Here is a 14,839-nt window from a genome sequence, read left to right as displayed (position 1 = left end):
AACAGCCGCTCATGCCTGCAACCCAGAACCAATGGACCAGTGCCACATTTCAACCTTAGCAAATTACAACAATATAGCGCTTGGCAAACGAAATTATATTACCAGAACCGCGGCCATAGAAAGCTTTGCTGAACAACAACCTTCGGTACCTTTCTGCCGCTGTTCACCAAAGGCTTACCGTGTTCAAAAAATTTAATCATTCAGTATGTCACTGATCTGAACGACCAATGGTCTGCACCACGATTTTATCAAAAATCCTGTAATTTCTAGTATTTTGTCCCGAAACTGCAAATATTCTAAACATCATAAATGCGCTACTTTCGTTGAAGGAAGGCGCGAATGTCAATTACAGCGCATTTTACGTATGGTTTATTGCCAGAATGCAAGCGGTGCTCCTACTCCTCCTGTTTACCACTGGTTTTTCGTTTGGCGTTTGCACAAGTCACAAGAAAGGGTAAGTCTTCACCAGTTTTGCCTTACGAGCTCAAGTCCTGGAAGTATCTCTACGGTCAAACCATTCCTTGGATTGTCCGGAAAAGATAAAGCGCGTTAATCTTACTCATACGTCGCACTCGTCATATAACCAGTCTCCTTTTGTTTTGACGCAGTCTACCTTCAAGAGTAAATGCAGTGGATAAATATTTCGGTTTACTGCAGAATGTAACACAACCCTTTCCATCAAACTTCCTTTTAAATACCTGTGTAAGCAGCATTCTACGTAGCCCATTAGCCTTCATTAGAGAACATTATGCGGAAGCTGCCGTTTTCTGAAGTGTGCGCGTCACATTCTCACATCTTCCACGGTTATCCGGTGACTATGGCGTTCTGCTAATGAGCGTAAGTTCGAGGAATGGATTCCCAGCCTCGACATTCGGACTTCGATATACGATTTCAAAACCGTGCTGGACGAAGGTACGCCTCACCGACCACGTGCATCTTTTCCGCGAAAATTCGTCAGTTTTCAACATAGCCTTCTCACTGTAACTTACTGAGCTTTCGAAGACAGTGCAATTATTTCTGGTCGTTAAAATGTTTCTTTTAGAGTTTTCTTTTCACGCGATACCTCCCGCGGTGGTTCAAAGGCTTTGGCATTCGGTGTGTGATCCCGAGGCAACAGGATCGAATTCAGGCGGTGGCTAGCTACGCATTTCTATGGAGGTTAAATGCAATACCCTCATGTGCAGTGTCATAAGTGTGGTCTAAAGATGGTCTAAATTAATACGGGGATCTGCACTGTGGCGTCCTTCACAGCCCAAGTGCTGCTGTGAAGGACGAAAACACCTCAAGGCGAAAAAAATGACGCAGTACATTCGGAAACTGCCATCAGTTCCCAGCGGCCATATTCTTGTGCAGCAAGCTTCGTATATGTTTTTTCCTTATATTTCCCAGACGATTGTCTACTTAAGTGGCTTAATGATTATTTATTACAAATGTAATGATTATTACACTTCCTCCCGCACTGTACTCTACCTTGTAGACTCTGGCACAGACCACTGTACGCATCTGACGCTTATGACTCCTTCATCCGTATCCATCTCCTTACCGGTACACGTCCAGTTATCTCAAAGTAAAAAGCAATGGATAACACGCCCCAATCTTTTTCAGGTGTCACGGCCGCAGATGACTGACATTAGGAAACTATGTTCAACATTCGTTCTTGGTATTAAGCATGAAATGCTTTTAGCTCCCGTTGTCGGCAGTGTGGTGACGTCACGCCGAGACCGAGAGCCAACATCCGCGCACTGAATTCCACTCATCCGGGCCCTGAAACGAGAGCATCCGGGCACGGTACGAGATTTAACGAGACTCTCTAAGATAGAGGGCCGCTTAGAGCAAGAGGGGAGCTCCACGGCGAGAGGGGCTTTGGGCGGAAAAATTGCTTCCGCGCCGTCCCCAAGGATGGCGCTGCGGTCCCACACTCATGCATGTAAAAGACCGGCCGCGCTCATGAAGTTTCCCCCTTTGGCAGGCAGATGTATACACGCTCGCGGAGTTTTCGAACGCGCTGCATATACATTCTTGTCAGGCCTGCGTCTCGTCGTGTCCGCGTGCGCTTTTGCATCGTCCTGCATTTCAATGCCGCCACCGTCACAGCTGCTTAAGCCAAGCAATGGAGCCTGATGAAAGGAGGGGTAGGAAGCGTCTTGCGGAAAGCGATCGCTTTGCGAGTGATACGCCACAGCAGAAGACTGCTCACCCCTGCCGACAACGCCATGATTATGCGGCCGCTCCCGAAAGCGACAAGGCCGCCACGGTTCGCGGCTGCCTACTTAAGCCCGCACTGTTGTTGACTAGTACCATCTACAACCACGGTGTTATGCCTGTAAACATTTCATGCTTACTCTACTCTCGGTTACGGGAGAGGCAGAGATCTTTTTTTTCGTTATTTTTATCGCCATGAAGCAGCTTCAGGTTCATCCATTCGGGTCTATACTCGTAGTGTGCAGAATTCAAGGCGCGTACCAAGGAATGTAGATGTTAACATTCGCTCTCTTGAATGATAAGCACTAAGCAGCTTTTATACCGATATGTTCCTCGGTGATAGGTGCGCGGGAAACTTGTTCTGAAGTCGGTGTGGCCGTCGTGGGTAACAGCCAGAAAATCTTGTGTTTGCGTAGCTGCTTGCCAGGTAACGTGTAATGCAAAAAGGCTTAAGTCATGAGGGATGCACGGGAGACCGTTGGCGCCGTCGAAAATGTGCTGTCTGCGCTTGAAAGTCGTGCAGACCAGGGAGCTGATCTCCCTACAAAATACCGCCTGTGATGGGGTCCAGCGTAGCCTGGTGAGCGGGCTGATTTCGCCAACCAGCGTGACAGCTATGGTTTTCATGTTATCTCAAGGGACCCTGAAAATGCACTGTTTTGCTTATTTTAGTTTCCATCGCCTTTTTAATAGAGTTCTTGAAGAGGGTGGAAAGCAGCTTCAAACTTTATTTCGTCCCTTCTTTTGACGATCCGCATACCGCATCAGGGCACATACCTCTCACATGATCACGCATACCCCAACACTACCGGCTCTCCTGCAGAACGTACTCACCACCTCGTAAAAAATTTCGTTGAGAGAAGAGGAGGCAGTCTACTGGCGCCAAATCCAGACTGACACTTTCCCCAATCGTGCGCTTAGGCTCACATTTTACCCCACACACTGTCCCACAAATTTCCCTTTCTGTGGCGCCCATTAAACCTTTTACCATCCCACAAGGGAATGCCTCAGTCCTCCCTCAGTACTTCCTATGCCCTACCTCTCCCGGACCCGATGGGGAGCCATCCTGCCTTGCACAGCCCGGGACGACCAGCGTCACCTGATCGCCCGGGCCACGTAAATAGCTACGACAAAAGTGACCATGGAAGGGCATCCCCTTTTTCTTATAATAAAAGTTATTTTCTATCTCTCTCTACCAGTATAGCATCCAACTTCGCGTCCGGCCATTTCATGTCACAGTTTCCGAGCATGATACTGCAGCCGCCATTTGCTATACTGACGCCTGACGATGTTGACTTGGTTACTACGTCGCCCAGCTTGGGTTCTAGGCGTGCATCCTTTAACCTACCCACGTAGTCGAAGCTGTTTATGAATCAAGGTCGTCTCGGACAGAGCCATTGGGTCGGATAAATATTCTTCGGATTGTATTCCTTTTTTAAGAATGCTACCGCGTAGCCAAAGCTTGTCGATGCAGTAAATTGTTTAGTCGCATTGTAGGCATCTGAACCCGTGAGATGTGGTCGCACGTCACATCGGCGGTGAGTAACGTACAAGAAACGTACTTCAAATGAAAAAAAAAAAAATCGTTGCTCTGGGCAGGATGACGCGCTGTTCCAAATGGATCTTGAAAAATTTAGCGTGACACACAAGGACAGAAAGAGTAGACGACACGAGCGCTGACTAACAACTGAAAGTTTATTCGAAAACACGTAGAATTATAAAGGAAGAAAGTGCGATAAAATCGTTGGTCAAAAACCAAAAGAAGAAAACTAAACACAACAGTCACCGCCAGCTCCTGCTATCAAGACGCAAAGCACTTGTCCAGATAAGCTACCTCTTTTTCCCGTATAGTAACGGACGGTTTGGCCACGCACGTGTTATGAGCCTTGGCGATACTATATGCCTCGTAAATTTCCCTACACAACACGTTGTCATTCTTGTACACAATCGTAGTGTTGTCAAGGTTCGGCGAGCACTTGCTGGTCCCGAGATCCTTGCACTCACGGCAGTGCAAAACAAGGTTCGAAGACACCGGTTTCCTGCAGTCCAGTGAATTCTTGTGCTCCTGCAGCCGCACATTGATGCATCTGCCCGTTTGGCCGTAATACACCTTCCCGCAGGCCAATGGCACCTTGTACACAACCCCCTTTTCGCAGGCGGTGAAATCGCTGGCATGACTGGCAGTACACTCCCGCGGGTATTTTCGAGGCAGTGTCTTGTCTAACCTGTTCCGAACTGCCGCGCACACTCTCCCGACCTTGTTATCAGCTGAAAAAACCAGCTGCACATCATGCTTAGCTGCGATCTTCCGTAGTCGATGAGACAGCCCGTGTATGTATGGCATACATGCAACCTTCTGGCGTGGCCGGTCCGCTGGTTCCTGAACCGAGGGGAAAGCCTCGCGCTTCAGTTTTAGCAATAGTCGCTCCGTAAGCCGGGCAAGATGTTTTTGAGGGTAACCAGCTTCTTGTAGTCTGGCCACTTGCCTCAAAAAACCTTCCTCAAGTCGGTGGGGACACGACTGCCTCAGGGCTGTGGTCATACCGGACATGGCTATGCCGTCCTTGACAAGTCTTGAATGCTGGGACTGGAAGTTTAGAAGGGGCTTACCCGCCTTTGGAGCATACACCCAGCAAACATGCTGATTGGTTAACTTCAACTCCAGGTCCAAAAACCGGATACAACCCTCTCTTGGCACTTCAAAAGTGAAGTTGAGGCCCTGACCTCTATCCTTGAAGATCTTGAGAATATCAGGCGTCGTTCGGATGCTACTGGCCCCTTTGATGAAGACAAGGTAGTCGTCTACATACCTGAAAATTCGTCTTGTGACGTCCTTCAAATCAGCTTCCAGATTCCTGTCTACCTTCGATAGAAAAATATCACTGAGAATTGGAGCAACCCGAGGGAAAACAAGGTGTGGGAAAACAAGGTGTACGTTCAACGTTCGGGAGTGTGTATCGGCTCTCGGGTTGCTCCAATTCTCAGTGATATTTTTCTATCGAAGGTAGACAGGAATCTGGAAGCTGATTTGAAGGACGTCACAAGACGAATTTTCAGGTATGTAGACGACTACCTTGTCTTCATCAAAGGGGCCAGTAGCATCCGAACGACGCCTGATATTCTCAAGATCTTCAAGGATAGAGGTCAGGGCCTCAACTTCACTTTTGAAGTGCCAAGAGAGGGTTGTATCCGGTTTTTGGACCTGGAGTTGAAGTTAACCAATCAGCATGTTTGCTGGGTGTATGCTCCAAAGGCGGGTAAGCCCCTTCTAAACTTCCAGTCCCAGCATTCAAGACTTGTCAAGGACGGCATAGCCATGTCCGGTATGACCACAGCCCTGAGGCAGTCGTGTCCCCACCGACTTGAGGAAGGTTTTTTGAGGCAAGTGGCCAGACTACAAGAAGCTGGTTACCCTCAAAAGCATCTTGCCCGGCTTACGGAGCGACTATTGCTAAAACTGAAGCGCGAGGCTTTCCCCTCGGTTCAGGAACCAGCGGACCGGCCACGCCAGAAGGTTGCATGTATGCCATACATACACGGGCTGTCTCATCGACTACGGAAGATCGCAGCTAAGCATGATGTGCAGCTGGTTTTTTCAGCTGATAACAAGGTCGGGAGAGTGTGCGCGGCAGTTCGGAACAGGTTAGACAAGACACTGCCTCGAAAATACCCGCGGGAGTGTACTGCCAGTCATGCCAGCGATTTCACCGCCTGCGAAAAGGGGGTTGTGTACAAGGTGCCATTGGCCTGCGGGAAGGTGTATTACGGCCAAACGGGCAGATGCATCAATGTGCGGCTGCAGGAGCGCAAGAATTCACTGGACTGCAGGAAACCGGTGTCTTCGAACCTTGTTTTGCACTGCCGTGAGTGCAAGGATCTCGGGACCAGCAAGTGCTCGCCGAACCTTGACAACACTACGATTGTGTACAAGAATGACAACGTGTTGTGTAGGGAAATTTACGAGGCATATAGTATCGCCAAGGCTCATAACACGTGCGTGGCCAAACCGTCCGTTACTATACGGGAAAAAGAGGTAGCTTATCTGGACAAGTGCTTTGCGTCTTGATAGCAGGAGCTGGCGGTGACTGTTGTGTTTAGTTTTCTTCTTTTGGTTTTTGACCAACGATTTTATCGCACTTTCTTCCTTTATAATTCTACGTGTTTTCGAATAAACTTTCAGTTGTTAGTCAGCGCTCGTGTCGTCTACTCTTTCTGTCCTTGTGTGTCGCGCTAAATTTTTCAAGATGTATGTTAACCAACTCGCCCAATCTGCAGTATTGTTAAGTTCCAAATGGAAGAACAAGATTAGGGGTTATTTAGCTCTAAATTGATATTTTTGTTGTGAATGTCTTGCAGGCGCCACCACTCATCAAGGAATGGCGAAAAGAAAAGCGCTCACAAAGGTAAACAGAATTGTCAGTCTGCGGTGGCAAAACTCACACCGCTTATTGAAGATAAAATAGGGAGTAGTTGCAGACTATGACAATTTTAGGTCATTTACGAGAGGCATTCGTCCTTGAGTGCACCCAGTTTGACTGCTAGTGAGAATGAGTTCAAGTACAAAAACATTAAAACGTGCCGCAAAGCCGAGCTAAAGCAGCATATTACGTTCGTGCACTGCTTGGCTAACGCAGGTGCTAGCATCTTTTTACGCTAACACTGTTTCTTTTTGAACCGCTATAGGCTTGTAGGTCAAGTAAGCCTGAAACAACTACATTTAATGCAATATCCTCAACCTGCTGAATACTAAGTTGAAGGAGTATACTGGATTATTTTAGTATATGTTGCGCTGTGTTGAAAAGTCGTTTACAAGGACTCTTTATTAACTTTCTTTGCGCAATCACGAGTGTGCCCTACAGCAAAGAGCCACACGTAAAAGTGCGCCGGACTTGCAAGAGAACTTTGCTTTTATAATTGCGTCTCATTAGAGCAGCTGCAAAAAAAATATGAAACATTTTCTTTGGTAGGAACTATAACATTCGAAAATCTTCTCAAGCTCAGTGAAAACATAACCCCGAAAGTAATTTCAGAAGATTCGCATAATTTTAATAGAGCTTCATCATAGTGTCCAATTCTACTACATCCTATTCTTGTACAACCTGCGTCACACCTGCGTAAAGCACTCCAGCAGTTAGCACGAGTTAATAAAACCTGAAATTAGCCAGCAGGCCATAGCCTTCGGGTGAAGTGCTACTGCCCACCTAACATCGATTTCTATGTGGCCCTATACTACCCCACAAGCGTTGCGTGCCAAACCTAGCAGTTGCGGAGAAGTGTCTCTTTGGTTTGCGGACCAAGAATGAGAACACTGCTCCATCTTCTGGAGAATAGAAAATGTTAACAATTAAAGAAAAGAATACACTCCATCCTTTTGTCCAACACAGCCGACACGTCAACCTCAGAGGTCGACGAGGGAGAGCCCCTGTTCTTGACCCCTCTAATTGAAGCTGGCCAGTATGACGAAGCCTTGGAAAGAAGCAGAGTTGGCAGCCTCGGCGACGTGCCGGATGTCCTCAGTTACTCGGGCTTCATCACCGTCAACAAGGAACTCGGAAGCAACCTCTTCTTCTGGTTTTTCCCTGCCATGGTAATGTCCAGCGCTGAAGACAGCCGTAACCTTTCAAGGCACAGGCGGCAGTGCTTCGACATTGCTAGAATAATGCTAAGCTTCCTCAGAAGAAAAAAAGATCCCATTTTCTGGACACAACGCTCTTTTTTTTTTTTATAAACGGCATATCACGAATAACATCTCGAAATATTAAAAATCGCATTCCCAAATCCGTAACACTATGGAATAATTTCACTGAATTACAAGGTAGGTTGCACGTTCTCCACAACGGCAAGAAGAAAAAGAATTGCTAGCATCATTTTTTTCAATGGAAGAACTGTTTGTACACGTCCGTCTTCTTTAAACTGCGAGATTTTCTGCACCGCAAACTTTACCCGAACTCGTGACTGGATTTCAAACTGTAATATCAAGAAAGTTCTAAGATATTATGTACCGCTTGGCGAACGTAAGACAGCACTCTTATCAGAGAACGGATAACAACGACGCTAACACCATCACATTTTCCGACTGCAGATGTGTTTGAAAAGCTTTCACACTTTTCTGTGCTGTCTGCAACCTTAATTCAAATTCGAGTTACACCGATAATAATACTTTTTATACTAGCGCATGAGCCCTAGTCACTTGGTAGTTTAACATCTCAAAAAAATTCATAGCCCACACATATGGTTCACAACTCTTGCTCGAATTCGTTATCTTGCATTGCCTCTGCATTGACACCACTTTCTCACTTCTAAAATTCGTGTAATTATTGATGCATAAAGGAGGCGTAACAATATCCGTTGAAATCAATAAAAAAATGCAGCTAACGCTAATTGGATGAAAAGTGACCCACCTGCTGAGGTTATCATTAGTCAACGTCGGGAAAAATTCCTGAACGCAGCGCTATCGACTAGTTGTGGAGCCGGTCTGTTGACTTTTATTTCTTCATTCATTTTTTTTTTCATCTTTCTGATACTTAATCTTCAATAAGGTGCTGATTGACCGATCGATCAGTCAGTCAATTCCTTCAGGAATTCATTGATTGATTGATTGATTGATTGATTGATTGATTGATTGATTGATTGATTGATTGATTGATTGATTGATTGATTGATTGATTGATTGATTGATTGATTGATTGATTGATTGATTGATTGATTGATTGATTGATTGGTTGATTGATTGATTGATTGATTGATTGATTGAACCATCTTTTATACCATTTTCGTTTCCACAGGAAAACCCCGACCGGGCGCCGGTAATGATGTGGCTCCAGGGAGGACCGGGCACGTCTTCTCTTCTGGGCCTGTTCGTGGAGCACGGCCCTTACTACGTGGACGAACACAACGCAGCGCAGCTGCGCCCAGTCACGTGGGCACGCAGCATATCGGTTCTCTACGTGGACAACCCAGTGGGCAGTGGCTTCAGCTTCACGCAGAGTGACGATGGCTACGCCCGCAACATGTCCGACGTGAGCAGGGACATGCTGGAGTTTCTGCAGCAATTCTTTACCCTCTTCGACAGTTTTTCCTCTAACGATTTCTACCTGGCCGGGGAATCTTACGCAGGTGAGATCTAGCCTCAGCGAATTTCGCGGCCGCTTAGAACCTCATGGACAGCGCCGGTCGCTATTGACAACACATCTAGGACCATCGTGGTTCTCTGAATACTTTATCCAGTGACTTCAGGATACGCCTGCAGCGCGCTCGATGACGCGTGTACTGCGAAAACAGACAACCCTATCATCGTTAGCACCACCTGCATAGCGCGTGCCCGGACATGCGGGAAACGTCACCTAGTTTATGCTAAAGTAAATACGCACGGCGCATTGCCTGATCTCATACTATAGATCGCCCTATGGATAGTGTACTTCGGAGAGTATTACCCGTAGATTTATTTCTTGCTATTGATATTTTCATATTCACTCAACTAAACTATTGATAGCATTGGTAGTACCATCAATAAAATACTGTCGAGGTCCTATCATCAAGAACTCCTGCCAGTTAGCCCTTTCAGGTTTATGCTTTTTTTTGCGTATAAATTGTGCATTCTCTTACCCCCGCAGTTCCACACAGTGTCGCAACCTGCCTAGTATTAAACACAGTGATCACAAAACGTATGTCCGAAAGACGTGGACGAGCGGTCTGATTCTTGAATAGGTCAAGTTACCTTCCGTAACCGCAAGCCTCTTCGATATCAGGAACAGACGGAGCACTGCTGTCCGTTAATGACACTTTAATGCAGAAATGAATATTATGTCCACATCTTCGCCTCTCTATGTCTGTACATTTTTGTCAGTCCGTCTGTTCGCATCACACGAACACTACAGCGAAATTGAGGCATTCTGGAGAAATCAGCCCGCCACAGTGGAATTAAAATCTGATGATGATGTTGATGATGGATTTTTATAGCGCAAGGACATCTGTGGCCAAAGAGCGCCATGGCACAAGGTATTTGTTTCTGCTCAAGAGGTGGGGTCAAAGACCTATTTCCCAAGCATTTCACCCCAAATAAGCCGAGCACCAGACCAGGGGAAAGCTTGTACCCGTTGTATCACCGGTGGGTACCCGGCGGCACTGGGGATCGAACCCCAGCGCCCGCTGCGGTCGGAATTAAATCTACACGTCTTTGTGTGCAGCCGGAATAGTGCTCGGCTCGCGCGTCTAAACACTCCAGTATCTCCTCTTTTATCTTTATTATTATTGTGGACACATCAACAGTTACTCGACCTGAAACAACAAGATATAGGTTATAGTAGAACAATAAATAAATAAATAAAATCGAAAATAAAGCGCAGAACTTCAATATAACTTCTTTCCCAGCCTGTGCGTGAGTGAATGAATCCATAAGAGTGTTGCTTGCTGTTGAGAAGAGTACCGACAAGGAGCCACACGGTTTTGTTTGCTGCGCATTTGTACGCATATTTTGCTCTTACGCCTAACCGGAAGAGGCAGATCTGAACGCATCAGGAAGGCAGGACATCAAACAATTACTCCCAACACCTCCGGAGACGACTGCATTCTTTGATGTCCAATTCTCTCCGCAGGTAAATACGTCCCTGCCATTGGCGTCGCATTGCACCAGTCCAGAGGAGAGTTGCGGGTACCAATCAACCTTAAGGGTATTTCCATTGGCAATGGCTTCATCGACCCGATAACCATGATCATTTATGGCCACTACCTGTACCAGATCGGCCTCATGGACCGACGCCAAGCAACAGAAATGCAAAAAAACTGTGATCGGGCAGAGCAATTGATCCGTGAGGAGCGCTACACGGAGGCCTCCTCGCTCGCGATGGAACTGATGTTCGGCGTCGTATTCGGATGGCCTACGTACTTTGAAAACGTCACGGCCTTCGACTACATCTACAACTACCTGCTCACCTCCAAACCCGAGTCGCACACACGTTACGAGAAGTTCGTCCAGACCTCAGCAATGCGCCGTGCCATCCACGTGGGAGGAGCCCAGTTCGGAGTGAACAGATTCACCGTGCTGCTTCACTTTGAGGCCGACCTTATGAAGTCGGTCAGAGATGAATTCGCATTGTTTATAGACAACTACAAGGTAATCCTCCACAGGTCACTTTTTGTAACTTAACCCACTCAACACAGTCTTTTTGACTGCCCAATCGTTGTGAACATTGTACTGTAGTCCTTATGACGAATGTTATACTATAATGATTCATAACGACTTCTAACGACTGTCGCCGCATACAAACCACGACCAGGACCACGACAGGCAGCGACCGCGATGTGGTGGCAGCAATATAAAAGTCCCACTCAGTGGGCCAATCCGACGGCTACCAGAAAAGAGCCTGTCGAAGCGGTCGTCAGTGGTTGCTAGTTGCATGTTGCACGGTAAGGATGAACTGCAGATACTCCGAGAACACGGCGGCGGCCATGATCTTGTAGTCATAACTGCTAATTAGTTCAGGAACTCCGTTGATAATATGCTGAGGACAATGGGTACGTGATGGCGCGGCGGCTAGAGCAACAGAAAAAGAGAAATATTTTGCAGAGCAAAGCTTAATGCGGCGCAAAAATCATCAAAGGTTAATCGCATTACGCATTAATCAACAACTGAGCCACAGCTCAGGTTTATCTATTTACAGAGACCGACCACTGGTCAAAACGTCTCATGAGATTACGGCGGAATTGAAAACGTCGTGCCTCATATAGGGAGAATTGAGTACTGCAATCTCGCCCAAAAGAGTGTTAAAAATTTTATGTGTCATTGAAAGCCGCATAAAATAGGGTGCCTCGATACAGCGTTCCTTTGGAAGGCTGATGACACCTATGGTCCCATCTGGACACACCATTTTGAACCGCATGCTCAGCGCCGACGCCTAGAAAGGAGAGAAAGGTTCTAAAATCAGATTCCAATTAAGGCTTCAGTATTTGGAAGCAGCACTGGACACTACCGTGTGTCAAAGACACGAAAGTATTGATTTTCGCAAAAAGACGGCTAAACGTGACTTGCCATTCAAAATTGCGGAGACGTCACCACCCTACCAATCGAAGCTGCATCGAGGCACCCTTGCATAAAATGAGCATAAATAAGAGCCACTGAAAGCTTAGAAAATTTTTTCAGTGATTCAAGCATAGAATAAAGCAAACTGAAATGATATCTTGCCGTGAAACCCTACCATTATCAGTGTCACCCTCTACGTGCCCACATCTCCGCAAATTATCACTGATTTGTTTTAACTGCATAGTGTTTTTTTTTTGCCTGCTTGGAGGAGTGTTCGGCATGTTTTCTTGCGGTTTAAGCTCTCTCCAGTGCGCCCTTCGATGTAAATTCGTATCGCCGTTAATGTGCTTTCAGCTTTCGCCACTAGAAGGCGCCACAGTGTGCCAATTTCTTTGATGGAGCGGCAACCGCAGTCCACTAAAACTTTTGACGACGTGGCGTATAGTGCAATGCCGCTACAGCTTTGGCTGTGGACACTGAAAAGAAGCTATTCTACAGCAAACTTGAGTGATTACTGTCTGGCGGGTGAGATTTGCAGCATTTCAGCTACACAACGTTTCCCGACGTGCAATCGCCGTCGTGCTCGCGGATCATGATTCCCAGCATCGGGACACATGAAAAAAGGCGCACGAACTTAAGAAAAAATTCTCGGTAAAACTCGTCTACAGCGCTTCCAGCGAAAACGTTGTAGAATCCAGCACCTCCGACAGCAAGATCTCCGTTCTTCTGGAAAGAAATGGGTGTTTCAAATTCAGCGCACTGCCCCTTAAGATAATCCCTCGATCCCCACCCTTTCTCTCTGCTCAATCTCGTACTTGCCCTCTCCTTCCTCTCCCCTCAACGTGGACGGGAGATTTCACCCTCCACTTTTCCACCTGCTGACTTCAATGTAAAACAAATTACCTCAATGCAAATAAATCCCATTAATTAAGGTAAAACAAATTCACCGTGTAATTAAGGCCTTACAACGGACGCTGTACATTTTACGGTAGAATGTATGACTATATGGGTAGATCAAACTATAGCAGCTTTGAGAGGATAGCTATAGCTACAGCAGCTATAGCTATAGCAGCTATAGCACTTATGCGAGGATAAACTAAAAATTACAGCGCGAGCGGCGCCCATCATAAATACATGCGTTTTATCGAAGCTATACGTACACCATTGCATTGTGTAGATGATTTTCGTGCTTGGTTATGAAACTGAGCTCGTGACGGAAGCTAGGTTTCACGAATATGGACGTTAAATGCAATTCTGCGTTAAAACTGCCTACCTCTATCTTGTTTGCGGCATTGGCCAGCTCGCAGGCGCTAGTGTGCGAAGGGCATCTAGCGGGGAGATGCCTGCAAAGAAAAAGTGTTCTTAGAATTGAATTCAGCTGATGAGCGTTCGTGCTGATTGTAGCAAGTCCGCGTACTCAATCACATGCACCGTCTTGCCGTGCCTACAACTGTTTCTCACTTCTGTTTTTTTTTTTTTTTAGAGCAACCTCACCCATAACGCTGCAAATTGGCGTCGCCTTTTGGAAGTTAAACACCCAAGATTTCGAACACTGATGTGTGGTAAAATTTTAGGGTTGTGGCTCTATGTTTGCAGACACAGGCACTATCTTTTTTTAATGGCCCCAGTCTAATGAGTTTCTTTCCGAGCACTACAGTGCGGCTCGAATGAAACCTTGGCTTCAGATTTTCGGAGGATGAGCACACTTCCCTCATCACCAATTTCAGAACTCTAAAATTTCAAGTTGGGCACTTCAGCTCCACTGTGCCGCCCATGCTACAAAACCCTTTCCCTGGGAACTTTTCAAAAATCCTCACGTGTACAGAGTTGTTGCACTGTAAACAGATAAATGTTACTTCTTGCACGGACCTCACGTTTTGCTCTCTTTTCCCAAAGGCACTCCACTACAGCGGTCAGCTAGACATCTCCGTCCCCTACACTGCGACGGACGCCTTCATGTCTTCGCTGCAGTGGTCCGGAGCCGAGGAGTTCGCCAGTGCCACGCAGCAGATCTGGCATTCGCCCGACGGTGATGAGGTGCTGGGCTACGCTAAGCAAGCGAACAACTTCACAATGGTTCTCGTCCGGAATGGGGGTCACATCCTGCCCTACGACCAGCCAGAAGTGGCCTACGAATTGATCACCAGATTTGTCAATGACGTCTCGATTGTGGTTTAGGAGGCAGACTTTAGCAGCACTCGTTCTCACGACAGAAATAAAATGGTCTCATGTGCAAACAAATGATACGATTGCGATAAGTTCTATGCACTTTAATACAAGATGATCAGGTTAGTCATGATTACTACAAAAGATGTCGCCTACTAAGCGGATTCCTAAACGCTCTAAATCAAGCTTGTGGGACACAAGTACTTAATTGTTTGTAGGGACAATGCGCATTTTTGAAACAAACCGGACGCCTTACGATTCAAAATACTTGCATTGTCCCGTGCATACACGCACTCTTCTCCATAGTATCGTATGTATAAGGCCTAGCCTCAGCGTTTGAAAGCAGACTTAATAATGCGAAGTCAAACTATAGCTGAACAGCTCAGCCTTTGCAACTGCCAGCAACATGAAATCAGTTTTTATGATTTTCGTTGTAAACATATCTAGCAGATA

The 14,839-nt window shown here is 46.5% G+C and overlaps 1 protein-coding gene across 1 annotated transcript; it reads left to right on the top strand.

Annotated features, from left to right (window-relative positions):
• Positions 1-380: 380 nt before the first annotated feature.
• Positions 381-14,398, top strand: LOC149340817 (venom serine carboxypeptidase-like). Its single transcript, XM_089549706.1, has 6 exons — positions 381-454; positions 6,559-6,605; positions 7,587-7,789; positions 8,988-9,318; positions 10,797-11,314; positions 14,117-14,398. The coding sequence occupies exons 1-6, from the start codon at positions 381-383 to the stop codon at positions 14,396-14,398; spliced, it is 1,455 nt and encodes a 484-aa protein (XP_089405832.1).
• The last annotated feature ends 441 nt before the right edge of the window (positions 14,399-14,839 follow it).

This window comes from Amblyomma mixtum, chromosome 6, assembly GCF_055824585.1.
Source record: "Amblyomma mixtum isolate Tamu chromosome 6, ASM5582458v1, whole genome shotgun sequence".
NCBI classification, from domain to species: Eukaryota; Metazoa; Arthropoda; class Arachnida; order Ixodida; family Ixodidae; genus Amblyomma; species Amblyomma mixtum.
The sequence above is the reverse complement of the archived record's forward strand: the minus strand, read 5'-3'. Positions and strand labels throughout refer to the sequence as shown.